Raw genomic sequence first — 22,836 nt, 5'->3', positions numbered from 1 at the left:
TATTTTTCATCTTCAGAAAACATGTAAGAACTTTGTCCTACTGAAAGGGAGAGGTGATAAATGCCCCTTCTGCTTGCGTTGGTTTTCTAGTGATGTGACGGGGTTAACTTGTGGGGTGTGGGGAGGAGTTGTTACCTCTCAGTTGTGTTTCTGCCCAACACGTTTTGCCCTTATTGATGCTTACACACAAAAACCATTTTACGAAATGTTTCCCTGTGGATTGTTGCAGTGTTCACAAATTTGACAACCGTGCTTTTTTCTTCTAAAAGCAGAACTGAAAGTTAGGGATTGAGATGCACTTTTCGTTTTTACCCTTCGGGTTCTGGTGACAATAGAGACATATTTTGGGTGAGTCAAATGTCAGCAGGGGGCACTTTGTGAACAATGTTCTGTGCAGGTTTTCACTTACCCAGGCACAATATTCCAGCTGTTGTTTTCTGTATGACATTTTTGTGTTGACATTTTGAATGCATAGAGGGAATCAAACAAATATTGCTTCCTACTTGTTTAACAAACGTAAACAGGAAATCCAGTTCCATCATAATGAATGCCTTTGTCCTGCTCATTTCTTCAACACGGTGACTTCTTACTTATTGCCCTGAAGGTGTAATATCAAATATACTTACATTAAGCTCTAAAGCCTTCCTGTGATATAATTATCACTGAAAAATGAGGAAAACTGGAGTATAAAGTCGTAAAAGTAAAAGTACACAATGGGAGTTTGTTGTTGTTGCTGTTGTTGTTTTGGTTTTGCTTTGTTTTGTTTTGTTTTTTTAAATAATAATAATGCTATTAATAGTCAAGGTGACCTAAAACCAAGGTTTATAGGGAGGGACTTTTATCAGGCCAAGAAATATTCCTGGAAGAAAACACACTGTTTCTTGAAGGGTCTGTGTGTTTGCAAGCTAGCAATATCTTATATGTGTGTGTATACGTAATTTTTTTTTTATTTTTTCAGAGTGGGAGCTTGGATAATCCTCCATGTGCAAATAATTGGGAGTTGCCTGCATTCCCAGGCTTGAGTCTTTTGTTTGAGCTGTTTTTCTTCCTCCTTCCTGTGGCTTGCAGTGGCTGAGGGGTCAGCCTTAGTCCTCAGAAGAATTAAGGAACTGATCTTTGGTTATCTTTTCCAAGGTGATTTCAGCAGTGGTCAGAATCTCTGCAGAAAGAGATAGAGAGGGGAAGAGAAGAGACTAAACTTGGACAATCCCAGAAGTTGAAACAGAAGTTGCAACAAGGATTGCATTACCCATAGCAACATGATTTCGTGCTGCATATTTAAAAACAATCACCTGCCATGCTTATTTTCAGTATTTTTCAGTACCCTTTGTTCAACTGATGGGTGTCATGCTATGTGAATGACTGCCCTCAGGCTTAGCTGAAATAATGGTGAAAATTCTACATAAAATGTATTAAATACATTTCTTGCTGATGATCTATATGGGCCATTTCTCCCACACTGTATGGAACTGAAAGGAGCTCAGTGGAAAGCATTAACCAGTTGAACTGGCTTGACTGTAAACTTAGATAAACTACAAGATGAGCAAACTAACTACTTTTTGTCTCTTAGCAGTGTCACTGTCAAACTTGAAAAAATGAACTCGCTTTTACAGCCATTCTTTTGCAAGAATAAGGTACAAGGATCTCTTAAGAATTTCTTTAATGTAGCAGATTATCAGCCTGTGCTTTTGCCATATGAAATACATAGGTGTGGGCCACCAAGGTACTACAAGTGAGAGAAGTGGAGATTCCTCCTTCTTAAATGTGTCAGTTGTTATTGTGCTCCTTAGTTTTCAAAGCTATCCCTCTCGTTTGTGATGAAACTCTGGAAAACACAAGAAGTATGAGCTGCTCGTGTTCTGCACGTTGAGTGAACTTTAAGATGTATGCTGACTGTGTCATCACCCAGGCAAGGAAGGACAAATCAAGGTCTGCTAGTCATTCAAACCTTCCATTGCAGTCTCCCAGGAAAACAGAATGGCGGTCGTATATTACTACTGGGAATGGCATTAACTACAGCTCTGGGAAAATATAATAAACAGGGACATTTAAACATCCCAAGAGCTGCTGCAAATCTGAGTCATAAAAAAGTAGGGTTGTAAGCAACTTTTAGAGGTCATCCAGTCTTCTTCCCCCCACCCTTCATTCCTCCTACCTTCATCTCCTCATGTGCTTACTGTGATTCATTCCAGTTTGCACAGGCAGGGAGAATTGCTTCTGAGCGTGAAAGAGGCAGACGACTGAGGGAATTGGGCATTCCTCGTAGGCGCCAGCCAGCACGGTGCCCGCTCTTAAATGTACAGGTGGGCTGTCCCTTTTCACAGCAGTGAGGCTCTGTTCTAGCCCTGTATGCTGGCATAAAGGTACTTAATTATTCATTTGCTTGCCCAAGCAATTTTTGCAGCTGTGTAGTTATACAGCTTGCACTTGTGAGTGGAGGTCCTCATGTCGTTCATGTGCCTCAACACCATTTGAAAAGTGGAGGGCTGCTTAAGTGGCTATTAGATTTTTAGAAGTCATACAGTCCTTGAGATGAGAGCAAGCAGTTCAGAATTTTGGGACTGACAGACCTGTACAAGTTCTACCTTTTGGACTTTCTGATTGCACAGGGAGCCTAGCTAACTGTAGGAACAACTGGAATACAAATAAAGAACTCTTAGATACCAAGCAATTGCTCTTATCAGGGTTTAGGTGTTTTTTATTTTTAATCAACTTATGTTTTGAAAAATACATGGAATCTGAGACAAACATTTGGAGGGTAGGACACAAAAAGACAATCACAGTATGTACAATTCTTATATTCAAATATTTTGTGAAGTGGGACCCCAGCTGTTACGCTAGGCTGCTCTGTACCCAGGGTAGCCTAAGTACCAACTGAGCTCCACTGCAGCAGCAGCAGAGGCTTTGTGTGGGATTTTGTCTCTCTTCCCCACCATGGGGAAAGGGCCCTTTGTTAAGAAAGTCAAAGGTAATTGTCTCCTTTACCTCAATGGATACCATTTTAAGCTCTATTTTATTCTGTTCCCTTCTTTGCAAAAACAATCCTGTCTTTCCGTTGGAAAGAGAGTGGAACTGTTCCAAATCAAAATGACTTTATGAGTGTCCTTATGAGTCACTTCCCTCTGCTTGAGGGCACAGCCGGAGGAGTGTGCTGCAGTCACTGCTGTTCACCAGCCTGGGTGAGTAGTTCTCTGGATGCTTCTCAGTTCTGTAATAGGGCGGTTGCAGCAGCTCTGGCCTGAAACAAAACTTCTGCACTTGATATTGTTGATATACAGGATCCTTTCAATTTTGTTTTACACGGGACATCTATGCTACCTGAATCAAACATTTCCAGAACAAAACCCATTTAATTTCCATAGGTATCAGTTACAATTATTCTGACCAGTTTTTCATCCTTTTTTCCTCCAGAGGTACCATTTTTAAAGAAGTAACATTGTCACAGTAACGTTTTCTTATCGCACAGTTCTAGCTTAAGAATCCAGCTTTTGCGGGATGATCACATTTACCTTGCTGTGTTTCATGACAAAAAGAGAAAATACTGAATTCAGCCTTCTAAAGCTTTTGGCTTATTTAGAAGTGGATTTTAATGGATTTTTGTAATAATACATCACTTCCTTCCTCTATGTTGATGTTTTATGAACTTTCCATCATCTTTCTCGGTCAGCTTTACCCTTCCGCTGAAGAAATACTACATTTCTTGTGGAAAAAGAGTTCTTACTGATAGCCTGTGACGCTTAAGACTAAAAATAGAAGCTAAAGTTCCACAGGCTCAAGTTTCATACGGTTTCCTTTCTTATGTTTCACAAAACGCGAGCGTCTCCCTACTTCCAGTTTTTATCTGACACAGAGGGTAGTTGCCCTTTTTCTCCTTTCGGTTCTCTTGGACAGCAGATGAGATCTTGGGCAAAAGATCTCACTAGGGTAATTTATAATGTGACCTTGTAGTTTTGTGAGTCTTCTATCCCATTATTAAAGCAAACCCACAAAATCCAAAATAAAACGTTCATACCGGCAGCACTAAAACTGCGCTCCAAGAAACAAACGGAAAAGCAGACTTTCCACCTCTGACTTTTGCTGCCTTTGGTGTTGTGGAACACCAAAATGCGGGACAGAAACACGTAGTGCTAGGTCTGTTTTCAGCTACTGGTGTTTCTTTCATGTGGCTCTAGAACAGTTGTCATGCTAACCCTACAGAGCTGTTCCGCCCAGCGAGGTCTTCTGGTGAGGAGAACTTCCCAAAGAGAAGGTTGGCTTCCCCAGTTACAAGTGCCAAACCCCCAGTGTGACCAGGAGGTGGAAAGAGAGGGGAAGCATAGCCAGACACGGCACATCAGCAGGGCTTCTGGAGGAAATCTGACTGTGTCCTGAAAAATTAAGAAAGAGAAAGTTGGCTTGTAACTGGTGGCTCGACGAGAAGTGTATTTGAAGTTTGTGCGATACATTTTACATGAATGCATTGATGGAAGGTTGTAAAATCATGCGGATTTTGGCTTATTTTCAAAATTCTCCTTTGTGTGTGTGTGTACCATCCAGAAAAACCAGTCTCAAAGTACTGTTACAAATCATTTTTTCTCCTTCATAGAAAAGGCACAGACATGCAGCAACAATGAGTACCAGGTCCTTTTCTGGATGACTGAGAATACTCATTGGAAATCCTGATAGCACAACTGAAGGAGTATAAAATACATTATCATTCTACCTACTTAGGGCATGAGATAGGCATTGTGATTAAGAGTCCATAAATAATGGTAATAAGTCGAGGCTGCAGACACTCAGAGAGTAGCGGCACTGCGTACCACTATTGGTACGTAAGCCACAGCCTGGACACAGGGCAGAGATTAGCCTTGGCACAGATGGTACCTGCACCCCATGCTGGATGTCATACACGAGTAAAAAAAGATTTTGAACCCCTGACTTAAGCAGTAGAGAAATTTTTCCTAAAAGTGTTTAGGTCCAAGTCGTTTTCTGGGAAGTTCAGGCTGTATATTGTCTTCTATACCAATTCTTAGGCTGTTCCTATTGCTGTGGTATCAGCTTTCAGAATGTTGCTGCAGTTAATTTACCGCTAGTAGGGGTGCTTCCTCCCCTTCTTCCTAGAAGGAGTACGTGGTATTAACATGTAAAGAGCAAGTAAACATCGGGTAGTCCTCAGTAACGCTTTGAAATAAATGTAGGATTATAGCAAGTCTCCTGGCCTCCTGTGACCTCTTCCAGGCCTAGGGACTTTCATTTTTCCCAGAAAAAAATTAAAACAAGTTTTGATTGGCCCAGAAGAAGCCTTGCAAGAAACCCAGAGTGACAGTAAAATTAGGCTCTTCAAAATAATTAGGAAAAATAATCCAGCAAATAAACAGAAACAAACCAGAAATGAAACGGATCAAAACTGTTTCTGTTTTATATAAAAATAATAAGTATCTGCTGATCTGGTTATGATGACTGCAAAATGTGAGAACTATTTCTGCATACAGTGTCTTTGTTCTCAGCAGGTCATTTAACTTTTCCAAGTCCCTTCCAAAATAAAAACTAAACCAAAATAGATTATCTTCCTCCCTTTCTTAAGAAATTGCTGAAAATAAAAAAAATTGGGAGCTGTGGCTCACAATTTTCTTTAAAAGCAGTTGACAACAGGAATTTTTTTTTCCTTTTTGCAAAAAATTATGTTTCAAAAGTTAGGCTTTTATTCTTTCCTCCATCCCTAGCCCCCAAAATCTAGCAGTACAAGAACCTTCAGGTGTCTGAAGTGTGTGATTCAGTTTGTTCTCCTATAACAAAGCTGAAACACTCCCCCTCGTCCCAATCACTTTTTTTTCTTTTTTCCCTAATGGAAATACCTCTTCATGGTAAGAAATAGTTTATATTAAGGAAAAGCTGTCAGAAAGTTTTTGGCTGAGTCAAACAGAGATATATCTATCTCCTTTAAATACAGCCTACTTACCTTTTGGTTTTGAAAAACTTCCACTGCTACTGCATTAAAAAGGTTTGACCCTTGGTAATTTCTTATTTCTTGTGGAAGGTGACAGCTAGAGATATTCTAGCTCCTGTTCTATTTGCTTTTATAATGTTATAATGTGGTGCTGTGTCACTGATGGCACATGATAACCATCTTGAATTTAACTTCATATCATTTTAACACCTTTAAGCCAGCTAGAGGAGCTGTCTTAGGTCTAAAAAAGGATATTTCCTGTAATGTTTCAAGTTGTTTATTGGTTATGAAGTACTGATCTGATTTTTTTCTGTGTGGTCATGAGATAAAACACTGGAACATTTCTCTTCCTTAGTTTCTATTTGAGTTTATTGCTACTTACTATGGCTGTAACATCGTATTGTGACTGAACTTACTATGTTAACTCTAATATAATTATTGTTATGTAATGGATTGTATCTTTCAGCTACACTGAGTAAAATACAAATTGCAGCTATTGATTTTTATATGACAAAATGTTACAGGTTCGATACCAATTTAAGATTTTGTAGAGCTAATAACATTAATTTGGCTTATAAGCAGGATTTTTATGGGAGAATTTACTGACAATGGCATGTCAGAGCCGGACAGCCTTTCTGTATTGTATTCACTCCAGCAGTGTTTACAAGTGACCCTAATGTAGTTACTTCTCTGAAATGATTAAACCTAGACATCCTAATGTAGTTACTTCTCTGAAATGATTAAACCTAGACATTAGCATCTGCACTATACTTAAGAATTGCCTTTGGATGAGATCTATTTTAATTTTCCCAGAAGAGCTTATATGGAGTCATTAATCATGTATTTTTAGAATATTTATTACCTTATTTACCCAAAAAGACCCCCAAATCTCTTGGTCTGGTAGTTCATTCACACCAAGGTAATTTACAAAGGCCTTAACTGCCAGAACCAAATGGCTTTCATGTTACTTGGGTTTTCTTGCTTTTTATGATGCCCATAATGGTGAGTAGCTTTATGGACTAGTAGCCCCTGGCACTTCAGTATTCTTCTTTCTGCAGTCTGGGTCTGTCTTAGTGGTGGAGATATTTTTACCTGTCTGGGACAGCTGTATTTTGCTAGACTTGGTAAGAAAGAACAAGCACCATAAGTCTACTGGACTTTCTCTATTCAGCACATTTTACCAGTCTTGCAAATTCAAATTAAAGCACTGGATGATCACTTAGACACTTAGCAGGTTAAGGAGTATTGCCTTACCGGAGGGGGAAGGAGCCTCCTCAGTGCTAGATGGAGCTGGAAAAAAACATAATAATCAAAGTTATTTGTTTGAGCCTAGAACAGAAAAAGGGTAGTGATAGTTGATCTAAGGGTTAGTGGTTTTTTTCTGAGAAAGAATACATTTGTCAAACAAATTGAAAGTTGAATTATGATCACAGAATTAAATCAGACTAAGACACCTTATTGCTCCCAAAAACTAGATGATGATAACATTGATTCTGCATTTTTAAAACAATTTTTTTATTTTGAAAACTGCTAAACATTTCACTTTGAAATTTTCTGAACTAATGTATTTCACTTTACATTTTAAAAACATTTTTCTCTTCAGAATGATGTGCATGAAAACAAAGATATTAGAGCGCTTATATGACTTGAAAACAGAATTTTTCTATTTTAAGCAGAATTAAATGTGTGTGGTTGACCATAATGAAAGTTTCCAGCTGAATTATTCAGGCAAGACACCTTAAAAAACTATGATTTGTTTTAATATCTATACCCTTTTTTTAATTTGCTTTTTCAGTTGGTCAGCTAGTCAAACCCAGTGCCCCATCATTCTGCTGGCCATGCTTATAGGTAGTTCAAACATGTTAGCTCGGATGTTTGGTATTATTCAAGCATGTGTTATGGTCTCACTCATTTTCCTAAGGAAGAAAAAATAATAATTCTTGTTGCATGTGTCCAGCCTTGCCACCAGATCTAGATCTTCCAGCTGCAAGGGAAAAGGTAATTAGCAAACTGCCTGTCTTTCATCTGAAAGGGTATATGGCCTGGACTTTGGATCCAATTGCCAGAGATGAAACTAATCCTGCTTCACAGACCCAAGTGCAAACAATGGAACAAACCCCTGTTCCTCTGGGACAAGGTCAATCCAGGACAGTACTAACTGATAAATAATCAAATGCTTAAAAGTCAGGAAGACCTCATTATTCATTAATGTCTTCTGTGAAGGGAGAGGGAAGAGGCAGGTGGCTTGCCTTCAGGAGTCCTGCTGCTTCTGTGGATACGCTGCGCTGAAGCTGAACAAAGATGCATTTTTTTTTTTCCCCCTTCTTACTTATTCTTTCAACAAAAGCAAGGAACAGAGTGAAACTGAGTGAAGATTTGCTTTAAAAATTGAAGTCATCCCAGTCGATGGCCATACATGGCTTGTCAACAAGAAATGCTGCCCTTGACTCCCTCCCTCTGAACTAAAAAAAAAATCTTACCTGATACAATGAGTTTAATTTTAGATTTCTGTGTTTTGTTGAGAAGATCCCCGGTCTGTTTGTAGATGCAAGTATATACAGCTGTGTCGAATAATTGGACGTTGGAAAGCTTTAAGGAAAAGTTGCCATGCTTCATCTGGTCCAAAAAAAGACTAGTTCTGCCGTGGTAACGTGGATCCTGCAACTTCAGCGAATCCTGTCCATTGCGAAAAAAGTGCACTAAGACAGATTCTATCTGCCAGTAGAGCATTAAATTGGAAGAGATCAACTCTCCAGGAGAGGTGGTGGTGCAAGGCAAAATGACAGTTTCTCCAACAAATGCATGGCTTGTTGTGTCTGGTTGACCTGGAATAAAAAACAGACAACATTCTCAGTGCACAGCAGAGCTAGGGACACCAGGTTTCCTATGATTTGGCTTTGTCACATCATTACTGCCTCTCTTCTTCCCCCTTCTTCTGCCTGTGTCCTCCTGCTCCCAGCCAGGCAGGAGGCAGTACGTGCTATGCCAGGACTGAGGGCCACCTATGCTCAGTGTCCATCCAGCTGTGCAGCAGGACAGATGTTGCTGTCACTTTGTCAGTGTGGGTGCTGCTTGAACTCGTCTCCTTAGCTGGTGATTTTTCTCCCAGCTTCTGGGAATCTTGGTCTTTGAGATCAGGTGTCTGATTTGATTTTAATTAGTTGGTCAGTTCACAAGAGGAAAAGGGGATGCAGGGAAGTGAAGATGGGCAGATATGATTAGTAAGCAAGTTTTGGTTTTGTAGGAAGTCTGGCTGAAAAAAGGAGAAGCATGAAAAGGGTGTTGCATCAGCAAGAGAAAAGTCCTGGATGAATTTGGTCTCCTGCAACTCCCACTGCTCGCCTATCAGATCATGGCTCCTGATTTGTAAATAATACGCTAGAGGCTCCTGTCTCCCTTCCCCTGCGACATCTTGCAGAGGGTCTGACAGAACAGGGCTTTTTTCTGCAGGTCTGGCTTGGTGCACTCTTGCCAACACCTTTCCTGTGGCTTCTCATACTCTGGTAGAGTCATTCTCCCAGTACCCCAGAAAGAAGGTCTGTCATTCCCACTTCAGGTAAATGACTTTTCCAAGGCCTCGGGGAGACAGATACTTTGTACGGGTGGCCTGGACATCAGGCAGAGATGTTATCAACCTTACCAACCAATTCCAGCACATGCAAGAACCGGGGTGAGGGTAGTCTGCTGGTGGACAACCAGGCGGACAGGCAGGACAGGAAGCCAGATGAATCTCACTTAGACACACTGTTCATTTCATACTAATTATTTTTATAAATTCTTCCAAGTTAGTTGAAACTATACTAAAACTTGCACAAATGGGGGAGTCTGCCACTATCATGTAGGAAAACTCTTACTGGATTGTGGTGGGATATTTTCTAGGGGAAGACCGGGTTATGTAAGAAGGTTTCTATGCATTTATAAAGCATTGGACAACTAGGTGTTTTCAGCACAGAATGTGGGCTTAAATTAACACTTTGACCAAACCTGTTTCATAAAATGATTTTATAAATTAAAATGCAAATGAATTAATTTGGATGGAAAACTCATCCCCAGCAGGGAGCAGAACAAAAGCAGCATGACTCTGCAATTGTGCCAGGAAGAAAAGCTAAAATTCACTGTGAAACAACTCAATCTGTTTTCATGGCCAAATTTCTGTGAAGCGTAAGGGATAAGCAATCAGACTAAATGTAGAAATAAATGTTCTTGGTTGCAGTGTTGTCATTCCTGTGTTCTAGGCCTGCACTAGCTCTGTCCATATATTGGGCTAAAGACCAGCTCCCCCTTGAAGTCACTGACATCAGCCAGGGCTCAGCTTGTTACATGCTGGGGCCTCTGTTTCCACATTAATCAGTGTTTGTTTTGAGGCTTTTTTGGTGTCACATTGTGTCCATGCAGACATAAAAGAAGGAAAGGTATAATTCAGAAAGCTAAATCGCAAAGCTAATTAAGTGTCTTCATTTATAACTCTATCACCAAACATCTGCTTTCCTTAGGTTTTCAGATTTTTCAGCTGAAAATCCCAGTCCATTTTTGCCCAGCAATGTAAACTTTTTGCTGAAAAAACCACTTATCCCCAGTACTATTTCTAGCTGCTGGTGGAAGGAGACTTCTCTTACTGCATGGAGAGCTCAACCATTTTCAGGCTGTACCAGTCGCTGACCAGGTTTTGCTTCTCAAGGGGAACCTGAATTATAACAGTATCCAAACAAGGGTCTTATGTTATTTATGATAAACCTTAGCCTCCGCTGTACTGTACCCTTACTGCCACAGCACGTATGACCCTACTCTCCCCAAGGAGACTGCCTCAGCCCTGCAATTAGTGAAATAGCCAGCCAGGGCCATTAGCTGTGCCCAGCACACCGTGAAGGTCCAGCACCAGCCGAGGAGGGAGCAGCCTGGGACCCGTCCTTGTGCTGTTTGGGCCGAGTAAGGTTGTGCTCAGCAGAGCATCTCCGAGGCAAGGCGATGTCTAAAAGCAGACTGTGGTGGTGGCTGACCACGATCAGCTAACCACAGCGGGGACACGAGTGTGCCTCAGGCTGCTGCAGGTGTTTTGAAAGCCCTGGAAGAAGCCAGCCTCCAGAAGAGCTTTCTGGTGGGAAGAGTCCTGCCCGCGGGATGTCATTAGGAGAGAGAGTGTTTGCGACGTATGGCGTTGGACATGGACGAAGACAAGATAATCCTGAAATCAACAAAACTTGTAGCTCTATTCAGCAAGATGGACAATAAGCATTTTCTTGATGAGCAAAAGGGAGAAAGGGTGTTAGGCCTATCTCCTGATTGCCGTCACTTCTAAATTTGATATTGGTTTTAGAAGTGCATCTATTTGCTTTTTGGCCCTTTATTCTCCTTCTGAAGTTGGAGGACAGCGGTGCCCAGCATAACCATTCCTTTCCTGCATGATATAGTGAACAAACCTTGTAACACTTGTGATGACTCTATAAACACGCATGGGGTTCAAACCACCCTGCCCTATATTGCTTTCAGCTGGTAAAAGCAGGGCAGCAGAAGGCAAAAAAGGGGGCACTGCTGATTGCCTGGGACAAGAACAGGTGACTGAAATCTGGCTGTAATAAGTTATTTAACAGACCCTACAGCTGCATGAGCTCTTTTGTAGATGGGAAGAGCAGACTTCTGGGTACGAGTCAAATAAGTGCCCTCTTACAGAAGCCAGTCTTGAGAAAAAGAGAAAAGTCATGCTAAAGACTGGTGAGGCTGTGTTAAGCTTCTCACTGAGACTATTGATGCAGCAGGAGTGGAAGCAGAGATCTTCCTGGCCAGAAGACCGCAGCAGCCATGCGGTGGGGATGGTGGAAGCTGCTGCTGGGGTGTGCGAAGCGGGTGCTCGTCTGATCTACCCGGTAAGCTTTGCATATAGAATTTGTAGTTCTTGGAAGAAACGCATGCTGGTACGCAGCTTTCGCTTGCAGCTCTAATACTCAAATGTAAAGTTAGATGACTTTATTTTGTGGATTTTTTTTTTAATTGTGTGTTTTAAATGTTGCCCAAGTGCTTAAGACTCTCAAGGTGAAGTTGAGTGTGCTAATCTAACCAATCTGTAAGATTCCTGCAATGAGAAAACACTGCTGCTTCAGTACCCAAAGGGTGGTGCCGGGAAGCTTGTGAAGATTGGGCTCTTTGTTTCTCCCTCCTTTCCTCCCCTGAAGATGATCTAGGGTAATCATCTTCACTTATTAATTATATATTGCTTGTACTGGAGGAACCTGGGATGCCGGTAGGCAATCTGGAGTTTATGCCTTGTGGAAAAGGACCTGGAAGTGGAAAGCTCTTGAGCGTGTCTCTCAACTTCACTCTGGTGGTATTAGTGCAGTTCTGACAGTAGACAAAGTAGTTTAATAATGGAAGTAATGGGTTAAGCAGAAAAATGTTCCAGTGTTGAAAACAAGGCAATGGGGAATTTCTTTGTGTTTCTGAGTACTTACGAGCTCAAACCGAAATGTGTTAACCTGACAAAGTACTGTTGTGTGATTCCTTAGAAGCTCATGTCTCGCCTACATAAAAAAGTACTTTGGGAAGGGTAGGGGGCTCTTTGCAATCCCAGTTGCTTGCTCAGAAACACTGAACTTGAATTTCCTTATTTTAAGAAGGGGGGAAGAGTCAAAGTGTAGTCACTTAAATGGCTCCACATGCTCGCAGGTGCGCTCAGCTACCAAAAGAGCACATCCTGAGTGGCAATAGAATTTTCACGCTGCTCTGTGGAGACACATGAAAGTTTTGCCTAAAAATGTCAGTTGTGTTTCTGGAAGAGAGAGAGACGAGTTCCAGATGAAGCGTAATGTCCTGAACCACCGCAGTGCCTGGTAAATGTGAAGCACTTCTGGGCAAACAGAGGAGTTTTGACCACATGCAGCGGTCTTAATATTGCTGAATTTAAGCCTCAGATAAGGAAATAAATTGCATTCTGGGCTGCATCAAAAGAAGCATGACCAGGAGTGGTTGAGGGAGGTGATTCTCCTCCCCCTAATCCGCTCTCGTGAGACCCCACCTGCAGTACTGCGTTCAGCTCTGGGGACCCCAACATAAGAAGGACACGGACCTGTTGGAGCGAGTCCAGAGGAAGGCCATGAAGGTGATCAGAGGGCTGGAGCACCTCTCCTGTCCTTTCCTTTCCCTGCTTGTGCCTGTAGGGAGCCCAGCAACTTAATGAGTTTAAATACAAAAACAGATGCAAGGCAGCTGGGGCTGTAAAGGATGAGATTCCAAGTCATTCTTAACATGGAAATGGTAGGGTATTTTTAAGGATGTGGGCAGGATAAAATTTATAGGTAAAGATTTGTGGGCCTGAAACCTCTTAACCTTGAAACCGCTTCTTTCAGATATAGAGGTTAATCTGAAGGTTATTACCTGTACTTGCAAACCTTGGACTGTGATGAAATACATTGAAAGCAAAGCACATATTTGTTTTGTTTTGCTCCAAGATTCTCAGTTTTCAGTTTGTGTAGTCACATATAAATACTTCCACAAACTCCTAGATGTGCATTATAGTATATTTACCTCTGGGTAGAGATGCAAACAGTAAGGAGGCAACCATCCAGAGAGCAGTCTCCCTAGTAAAGTGAGAGAGAGAAATGCCAAATGCTTTGTTAGAATGCTAGAGCAGAGATCAAAGACCTTTTCTCTGGCATAATTTGTGCACTGTTTCACAACTCCCTCATCTGTGAAGAGAACTTGGATATGAAGCTGGATGGATTAGAAACGCTGTTTTGTTTTGTCGTCTAGTCTTCGTGTGGGTTGTGTCTCCTGCCTGTAGATCTGAGGTTTATCAATGGTCGTAATGGGATGGGGCTTCAGTTGCAAACACCAGACCCATACTTCCCGCTTGTGTTCTCATATGGACAAAGTTAATTGTGTATATGTAGTCATAGTTTGCTCTTGAGATTATTTTCTATTGGTAATTAACTGAAATTCTGTCTGCCCCCAAGCTTCAGCTGCTTTGCAGCACAAGAAAAGGGTAGCTTACCATTTCATTTTTGTGCCTTCCCAGCCCTCAGGAATCCCTCCCCGTCACAAGATTCACCAGGCACTCCAGCTGCTACTTCTGCCTCTGCAAAAGCAAGAGAGTGAAAGGGTCTTAATTTTTGTTGCCATAAGCATTTCTCCAGAAGGGGATAGGTTATTTACTAGTACTCTGTTTGCTGTGGTTCGGTCTGTTTTCTTTCACTCTGTGTATATAAAACAGAGAGTGTATACAACTGTATGTATTTACACTCTGAATACACTCTGACAATACACAGAGGGTGTTTATTTTCATGTGTAGGATGGATGTGAGTCACAAGCTGTGCACTGACTAGCCCTGAGCTTTCAGTCCAGTGAAGGGGTTCTTGTTCTATAGCCAGCTGAGATCAACGAAGGTGGTGAAACCTAATGGGTATTGTATTTGTCAAGAGTATGGACACCATCCCTCAGACTGCCAAATACCACCCAAACCGTGTATCTACCAACAAAATGCAGACGTGGCTTTAAGGAAAAAGCTGCTTAAAGGAGCTGCTTCTTTGAGGAGGCTGTTAAATCAGGTACTTTCTCAAAGAGGGAGGGGGGGAAAGAGTGGCATGTGGGTTTGGGGCTTCCCCTCCTTGTCCTTGTAGCATCTAGTAGCTTAAGGAGTACAATATCCGAGTGATTGTTCCTCCCTGGTGTACTCCAGAGATAATGCTGACTGTGGAGGTAGTGGTTTAGCCAAGGTCCTCTTCCCACTGAGGCAGCTCTGTCTGGGGAAGGTGCTGGTGCTGTTCTGCTGCCTATTGCTCCTGGTGCAATGGTGCTTCCCGGGGTAAGCAAGATCTGAAAGCTGGATTTCTGTGTTTCTCACTCTCTCCTCATGGCCAAGCCCTGGTTAGGCTTTGTTTACCAGCCCCTTCCTGATAGTCAGTGCAAGCCATCTGCCATCTTCGACTGCTTTGACATTAAAACCAGTGCTTCCTCCATGTTTTTGCTGAACTCCTGTGATCGCCTGCCTCCCTGTTTGTGATGGTTATTGTTTCAAGTAAGGGTATAAATTTCAGCAAAGTGAGCTTATTCCACGTGTTTCCCTCCTGCCTGCCTTTTGTAAACAAAACTGAGGCACTGATGGCCACCCTTACCTGCCTGACTAGTTCTCCGTGGTGCCCCATGGAGTTTACCCTTCCTCTCAACTTTGTCCAGATGTTCCGCTCCACATAAGGCTGCTCTGCAAAAATACCAAGAGCAGACTTATCCTGCCCTCTGGCCTCGTGCTGGGGCAAGAACGAGGTGGATCTGGAGGGACCGGGTCTCCACACCAACTCGCGGTTAGGCAGCGGCAAGGTCTCTTGCCAGGCTGAAGGAGGGCAGCCCAGCAGCTGTATTCTGTGGTGGCACTGTGGCCATGCCCGCCCTCTCTGTAGGTAAAGAGGCTCCTTATGATATCTCCCTACGCAGAAAGAACTAAAAATTGGGTAGGTGTGGCCAGCTAACCGGTCTGTGTAAAGGTGCAATAGCAGCAGAGAGGAATAACCGAAAAGCCAGAGCTCCTAGAAGTGATGTCATTCTTCTGAAGAGTCAGTCGTTTTTCTAACAGTTTTGATTCTGACTCAAGAACCACATGAAGGTGGTTGTTCCAGCCCAGCTGGCTTGTTTGCGTCTCCGGCTTTGGCTGGCTTACTCCCAGAGAGTCCCTGTAGAGTTTCTGGTTCTCACAAACGCCTGTACAAGACTCTTGGACTGGGCAGGAAGTGGGATCAGACCTGAAATACCAAATTGCATCCAAATTGCATGTGAATGTTGGGCTCTGGCCATCCGCGTGATTTTTGTTACTTCCCTACTGAAGTTTAAGCTTGTGCATAAAGCAGCAGCAAGGCAGGTCTTGTTTAGGAAGCAGTGTCTAACAGCGGGAATGCTTCAGACTGGTTTAGCTGGAGCACCTGACCCTTAATTTAGCTTAATCCAGTGCCGTTTACTTGAAGTAACATTTCTTTCTGGATTGATCTGACTCTGCTCGAAATAAAAATGTTTACACTGAGCCTCCAGAAGGATTGGTCTTGGTACACAGGGGAGCTCTGCTTCCATCTGTGCAGTTCTGCTGGTGTAAGATGTTTCAGTCACCACATGGATCAGCATTTAAAATAATTAGTTTCTATTTGGTATTTCACTATTTTTAATTATTATTTTTAAGTGCTGGTTTAAATGAAATGGAAGTTTAGGAAGCTAAAAAAATAATCGTTTTCTTTGTAATTTTTTTCAAATTTAAAAGTTGATCCATTTACTGTTCATTTTAATCTGACAAAGGAATTGTTTAGGACTTAATTTTCAGAGGTTAAAACAATTAACTGAGTAAGGCTTTGCAACAAAGAATCACTTCCTGAAGAATTAAAATACTAATTAGTAACTTCTTAACACACTAACCTACCTAAATAACTGAGGCATGCATTGTAATTAAAGCGTATGATTAAATTGCAAAATTCTGAACTTCTTGGCAAATGTCTCTGACATCCAACTTTTGCGTCATGTGTGTGAGGTTGTTTACTGAACATGTTAGCTCAGCCTGCAATAAATTTAAATTAATCAAGTAGACAAGTAACCAAATGTTCCCAGTGCCCATTGAATAGCAGGACATTGTGTCCCAAAGTAAACTGGGTCAAGTTGTGTCTTCCAGTGCAGGAGGGGTGGGGATGGGAAAGGGTCTAAATGCTACCGTTGAAGGCTTTACACTCTTGGAGCACTAAAGCGCTCCCTTTAAAATAAGTTAAGGAAATGGTATTTTCTGTAAGTGCTCTGTGAACCCTGGAGAAAGTGTTGCTGCGGTATATTAAGGACATTCCCCTGTGAACAGCTCTGCTTGTCAGGACAGCTGGGGTGGCAGGAGGGGAAAATGCTGTGGATAGAGTTGCTGTGCATGAGCCAGGGGCCCATGTTGTGTGCAGATGGGGTTTTTGTGCTTGTTTGTTTTTTTTTTTTCTATTGCTGTAAACCTCGCTTTGAATTCTGTGGGCAGCTGTTTGATCATCAGGGATGGTGCAGCTGAAGCGTGACTGACCTATGACCATACAGTGGGCAGCAGTTCTGGTGGCTGAGCAGCCAGGTTATGGTACCAGAAAAACCAGCTGGTTTCAGTGATCAGCCCAGCAATGGCTTGTAGCCACGGTGCACCTGTGTAATTTCACAGCAAAGAGTGATCAGTTTGGGATCTAGAGCAGAAAGGATCTGGGAACTGAAGATCTAGAGAAGGGTTGTGAGAGGCTGTTATGGGATGATGGGCACAAGGAGGATGCTGGCCAGGGCAGGGAGGGAGATGCTGAGCTGGAACTCTTTTGACACAGAGGAGGTACCTCTGCGTGTTGACCACCAAGTGTGACACTGATTTAAAAGTCATTGTGAACTAAGCAGACATGACAATTTGGGTGTTATATTGAAGGGATTGATTTGCTTGCCAGCTCTTCCACTTCATTTGCCAGCCTCCGGTACTGGCTGACTAACATAGGTAATGCAGCTGGGCAGTGAATGAATGGTGATACAAGTTGGAACAGGCAGCAGCTGGAGGAGACACCAGTAATTCTGAAACTATTAGCCAAAATCACCTAGCAGATGAATGAAGTCCACTGCCAAGAAGGAAACTGCTTGTTGTGCAGCTGGCAAAGCTTTGTAGCTTAGTCACAGATAATTTCTTCACATTTCACCCCCACCCCCCACCTTGTATACCTTTGGCTTTTGAGAACAGATTTATGTGAGCTCACTGTTGTTACTGATGCTTGTAGGAGGATGGGGGGGGACCTTTCTCCCCGACTTAGTGTAATGCTGAGAGCACCTGAGCAGAGAAATGTTGCCTTACTATTCCTTATCCACATCAAAGAAATTTTCTGTCATTTCTTTAAGTGCTCCCTGCTCGTGCAACCCCGCAGTCCTTTCACCTTTAGGTGAAAGCTAATAGCTAGTAGAAAGCTAATGAGTGAGCTTGCAAGTGGAACTTACGGTCTGGCTTCTTGGAGAAAGTTCTTATGACAGCAGTCTGTACCGAAACTGAGTGATTACTTCTCAGCTTATCTGAAAGTTATCTGAAAGCAATCTGTAAACAAAATGAGGCATCGTTTAGAGACCTGTCCTATAATTAGTTCAAGGAAAGACATTTAAGAGGTCTCAGCGAGTGACATGCTGGCTTCTAACCAAAAATGACGGTGGCTTTCTCTTAGTATTTTAGTTTTTGAAATAAACGGCCCTGATTTGAAAGCAATTTTCTGAGGATTTGTGAGCAGTGGCAGGTAGTGTTTCTGTAGCTAACCTCTTTGTGATTCACCCTCTTGGCTCAAGGCAGTGGGAAGAAGTGCCCTGTGCCTCCTGAGGGACTGTCCGGAGCTTCGGGCTGGGAAATGAGCTGTGGTGGCAGCTGAGTCTTGGACCGGGATCCTTAACTTCAGCTGCACTGTAGCAAACCTCGTGCACTTGTGAGGGTGGCGGGTCTGGTTTTCATGTTTGTTTGTTTTAGCGAAGTTTATAGCTGTTTAAAAGGCTCCGAACTTGTCCTTGTCTGCTGTGGACTGGAGTGCTGTGTGCTCTGTCGGTGCTCCCTCTTCCCTAACTCTGCTCCAGTCGCACCACCTATGCCGTGGGGGTGGTGGGTGGAGTGCTGGCTTTGGGCTTGCTTATGTTTCCCCACGCTGCTGGAATTTCCCATTGCCTATTTAAGGCTTATCGTGGGCCACAGCCAGGCTCTGGTGGCTGAAAGGTTGTTATCAAATGCATATCTAATCTGAAAAGTTATTCCTTCTCAGCAATGAAGAATGAATGAGTGACAGTGGAAAGTTGTACCCTGTACAGAGAACTACAGCAGGAACTTACGCACCTTCCCCGGCTTTGAATAAATAGTTTTGGTAAGGAGGAATTTATCCACAAGTATAGAAATAAAACATGGGGAAACAGAAATTACAGTTTATATCTGATTTTCCAGGACTCAAACACACAAACGTCTTCCCAAAGGTTTGGAGGAAAACAGCAAAACTCTGGATGTGTCTGGCCAAAAAGCGAGTGTGTATGGGCTAGCACACTTGATAAACTGAAATGCTCAGGAAATTAGACTTTATTCTTGATTTCAGAATAACCTTTCTGAATAGCTCTCAGACTAAACTGAAGTTGTTTGTGGCTTTGCAAAATGGGAAGGGTGCGGGTGGCTCAGGGGACTGATGCTAAATACGGCACGTTTCATTTCAAGTTTTGGGAGGAAGGAAGCACGCTCTTGGTATGCAAGTGAGCAGAAATCAACACTGATCAAATGATGCTACAGTCTTGTGGGTATTTAGTGGTTTCAGACAATGTTTGGTCTGATTGAATTCTCAGGCAGTCAAGATCCATGCCATCCATATTTGCAGCTGTCATTTCTGAGGGATTTCATATCTGTCATCTGCTTGATTCCCTTGGGTGAAGGTCAATCCCGGGACTAGAAGGATGTCTGTACACAGATCCATCCCAGAGGGACGTTGTGTCACTGCTGCCTGTGGGGTCTGTGTTAGGCAGTTTTGCATGGCAACTGTCTGTAATTTTCAGTAGTGGGCTCTCACCCCATTCTCTTAAAACATGCTTTATCCTCCATGCAACATAACTTTTGTGCTAGATTTAGCAGTTAGGTTGTCAAGAGATTGCTGCTGTATAGGATGGCAGGGCAGTGCCTTTCATTTACTCGCTTTCTGCTGGGAAGACTCTTGATTTAGGGAGCAATTTCCACCCTCTAAATCCCTAGCAAGTGTTTGCAGCCCCACCTACCCCTGTCTTGCGTATTTTAAGTCCTCCTGGGTTTCTGAGTTCTGCAGATTTGATGCTGCCTGGGTGGAAGCTCAGGAAGCACAACCTACGCAGTGCGTGGTGCATCCCACCCTTTGCCCAGCCTTGTGCTTACTGGGGGAGACTTATTCCCTGTGACTAGTGGTATGCAGTGGTCTCATGCCCTTTTATGAAACTTCTGAAGAGAAGCCAAAAAGTCATTGTTCCTTTTTGTAATGTCTTTCTGACGGCTCCCCCCAAAGTTCCTCTTTTCTCAATTCCTTTTTGGTCTTCTGAGAGTTTCCACTGCTCTTTATCTGCCAGTTCCAACAAAATGTTTTTCCTCTTTTGATGAATAAATTCTTAAGAGACGTTCTTTCAAGAGACTGCAGTTACATGAAAAAGGCATGGGGAGGGTGTGGAGTTGGGGGGTGTTCTGCCTTTTAGAAAACTCTAGCCTTAAAGAAGTAGGTCACAAGTGACAACGCAGAAAAAGGCAAGGGCTCCTTCAGCAGAATAAATATTGTGTATTTTTTTTTCTGACTTTGGAGGCAGTTCCTATCTGAATAGCTGCTTCTAGTACACTCTGGATGATGTTTTGTTCTACTGTTGTTTAATCGCTGAAGATAGAGGTATTGATGGAAATAAGGACTTTAATTTTTCATTCTTCACTGTGGGGGGTTTTTTGGTTTGTTTTTTGTTTTTCTCCTCTGGCACCTGCACCCTTAAATCAGTGGCATTACCTGATTCTGAAGCACTCTATTCAACAACCAAACAGCTACGCTGACGCTTAGATTCATTTATGTGAGGAGTCCTGGATACATTATTAAGTTAACTGATGTTGGTAAAAATGTTTCTTGGATTAATACAAAACTGACCAATACTAATATTTCTAAAGTGGATGATCTGAAGCTAGTTGTGAAAATGAGACCTGGTTTTGAAGAGAGGGATGATCCAGTTTGGGCTACTAGTACCACTTTGGAGTAGAGAGCTCAGCCTCTGTGAAAGTGGCTCTCAGTGGGTGCCTACTTACTGCCATAACCTCCAAAAAGCTTAGTTAGCCCTCTTGCTGCCTGTGGGTGTGTGTAAGGTTCTTGCTGGCCATAAGCTGAGGAGAAACTTTTGTAGGCTGTATTGGGGTAGGAGAGAAGATGGGTAAAATAGTTATCTCACTGCCCTTTGTCTGGCCCTCTCGAGTACCTAAAATTCTTTCTCTCTCTTTTTTTTTTTTTTTTTTTTTCTCCAGACAGTATGTCAAGTGATATGAATTCCTGTATATAGCTCCTCATAAACCAGGTACAGGCAAGAAGAACCAAAATGGATTTAAATACATAGCAAGTTCTTGCATATTACGGGTGTGGTTGGTATTTCTCCTTGCTCTTCTAGGTCTGTCTTGTGGCTTTTCCCTCCCACCTTCAAAGGTTTTTGTGCCATCTGGATTAGAGATTCCCTATGTGAAGCAATTCTTTCTCATTGAAAGACTGGATTGTCTAATACTGTTGTTAATTTGTTACTTTTAGAAACATCCCTGCACTGAAATGTCTCCACTTAGATTAAATTTCTGCAAAGAGTTTGTAGCCCTATCATTCCAATGGGCTAAGCTCCTCAACTTGGATCTACGTTGGAAATCTCATGATTATTTGAACTCTTCCTTTGTTACTAAGCTCCTGCAGAGGGACAAGAACTCCCTGGTACATGCACAGTTACGCTCGTACAGAGCTGGTTCAGGCTTCTTGGAAAAGCAGGCTAAAGAGGGTATTGCTGCTAGAAATCATGGAAAGGATCAGAGCAGGGCTAGTGTTGGCAAAGAAATGGGTGAGGTGGGGTGCTGCCTCCTGCTACGGAGGGATGGGCATTGCAGGAGCAGCAGCTGCCTCGTGCTTCCCAGTTCCAGCCAGCCACCGGCCCTCTGGTTCGGCAGGGCTCAGTGATTTAAGCGAGAGCATCTTTTGCCTGCCCCTCAAGCCGGGCCTGCTGTCCTGCAAATGCTGAAGTAGGTGTGTGGTCTGACTTCGGCTCTCTGCCTAGCACCTAGGGTATCTCAGCAGTTGTTGATTTCTTCTGCTGTTTACAGCTGCTAAGTCTCTAAAAGCTCGTGAACGTGATTCCTTTCATCTTTGTTCTCCACCCCATCGGTACAGTGTCTTTAGAGCAGCTGAAGGGCCATAAAACTTAGGGAGGATATAACTTGACAATAATTGAGTTACTGAACACAAAGTAAGAACATATTGTAAAGCTCCAATGCAAAAAAAAAAAAAAAAAAAAAATTTTTTTTTTTAAGCTGACAAACTGTCAGCATTTAGTATAATAATTCCATAAATGTTTGTGGTGATGGCTTTAGCTGTGTCTTGCTCAATATATTATCCATTTTATAAGTGTTTTTTCTCTTCAGTCAGCAGTTATCTTTCACACCGAGGCAGAATTATAAAACCCCCTTGGTAAATGTCATCAGTCCAAAGAAGGAAAGAGGAAAACTCCCTCCCTTTGAACTTTCAAATTCATATAGTGGATAAAACCTGATCACAAGGGAGAAGGAGAAAGGGAAATTTTGGGGGACTTTCCTAGGAAGCAGAAGGGAAACTATTTCAGGCTCAAGAGCCTGCTTTGAGCTGAGGGGATAGTCAATAAAATGTCTTTATTACTTTTGTTCCACGCCTTGTCTAGGAGGAAGTATAACACACTAATGCCAGAGAATTTCCATTCTCCAAAATTACTTTCCAGCTCAATACTGTGAAAGCAGGGAAAATCCTGGCCTGCGGATGCTTATTTTTGCTGGCAACTGTTGCCAGCAACAGGCTCAAAGACCACCAGTTGCTTTTCTGGATTGTGAGTCCTTTTTCCTCTTAGCTATTTTTAATTTGCATATTGTAGAAACCACCTTTCTTCAAGAGAAATGATATTTAGTGATACATATATACAATTCCACTAAGATACAACAGTCAGTTTACTTTATCAGACCTGTTATTAGACAATATCTCCCTGACTTGTAACCCTACAATCAGTTGGATCCATATTTCCTGACAAGTGAGAAAAGGAAGAAAGTTGGATGAAGGATGAAGTTCAGGAAATATTTATTATTGTCCTCTAGGAAGGTGTTAAGTATTCATTAACAAAGTGGTGACCTTGACAGGTAAATGAGGTTAATTAGTAGTCAGTGCTATTGTAGTTGCTGCATTGGACATGGAAAC

At 42.4% G+C, this 22,836-nt stretch overlaps 1 protein-coding gene across 3 annotated transcripts in view; it reads right to left on the bottom strand.

Moving 5' to 3' along the window:
- Nucleotides 1-2,678: 2,678 nt before the first annotated feature.
- LOC142033998 (ICOS ligand-like) overlaps nucleotides 2,679-22,836 on the bottom strand; it is a 34,845-nt gene continuing 14,687 nt past the window's right edge. The window contains exons 3-8 of one of the 3 annotated variants that reach the window (XM_075034699.1): nucleotides 17,870-17,963; nucleotides 13,908-13,991; nucleotides 13,442-13,494; nucleotides 8,407-8,751; nucleotides 7,181-7,216; nucleotides 2,679-4,367 (exon numbers count right to left, since the gene is read on the bottom strand). In XM_075034699.1, coding sequence (XP_074890800.1) covers nucleotides 4,264-4,367; nucleotides 7,181-7,216; nucleotides 8,407-8,751; nucleotides 13,442-13,494; nucleotides 13,908-13,915 — 546 coding nt within the window. In that variant the 5' untranslated portion in view covers nucleotides 13,916-13,991; nucleotides 17,870-17,963 and the 3' untranslated portion in view covers nucleotides 2,679-4,263. The remainder of the gene's footprint in view (nucleotides 4,368-7,180; nucleotides 7,217-8,406; nucleotides 8,752-13,441; nucleotides 13,495-13,907; nucleotides 13,992-17,869; nucleotides 17,964-22,836) is intronic. The other 2 variants (XR_012651425.1, XM_075034700.1) reach the window with 2 other exon arrangements.

The sequence above is a fragment of the Buteo buteo genome, chromosome 8 (assembly GCF_964188355.1).
Source record: "Buteo buteo chromosome 8, bButBut1.hap1.1, whole genome shotgun sequence".
Lineage (NCBI taxonomy): Eukaryota > Metazoa > Chordata > Aves > Accipitriformes > Accipitridae > Buteo > Buteo buteo.
This window is presented reverse-complemented; position numbering and strand designations above follow the sequence as displayed.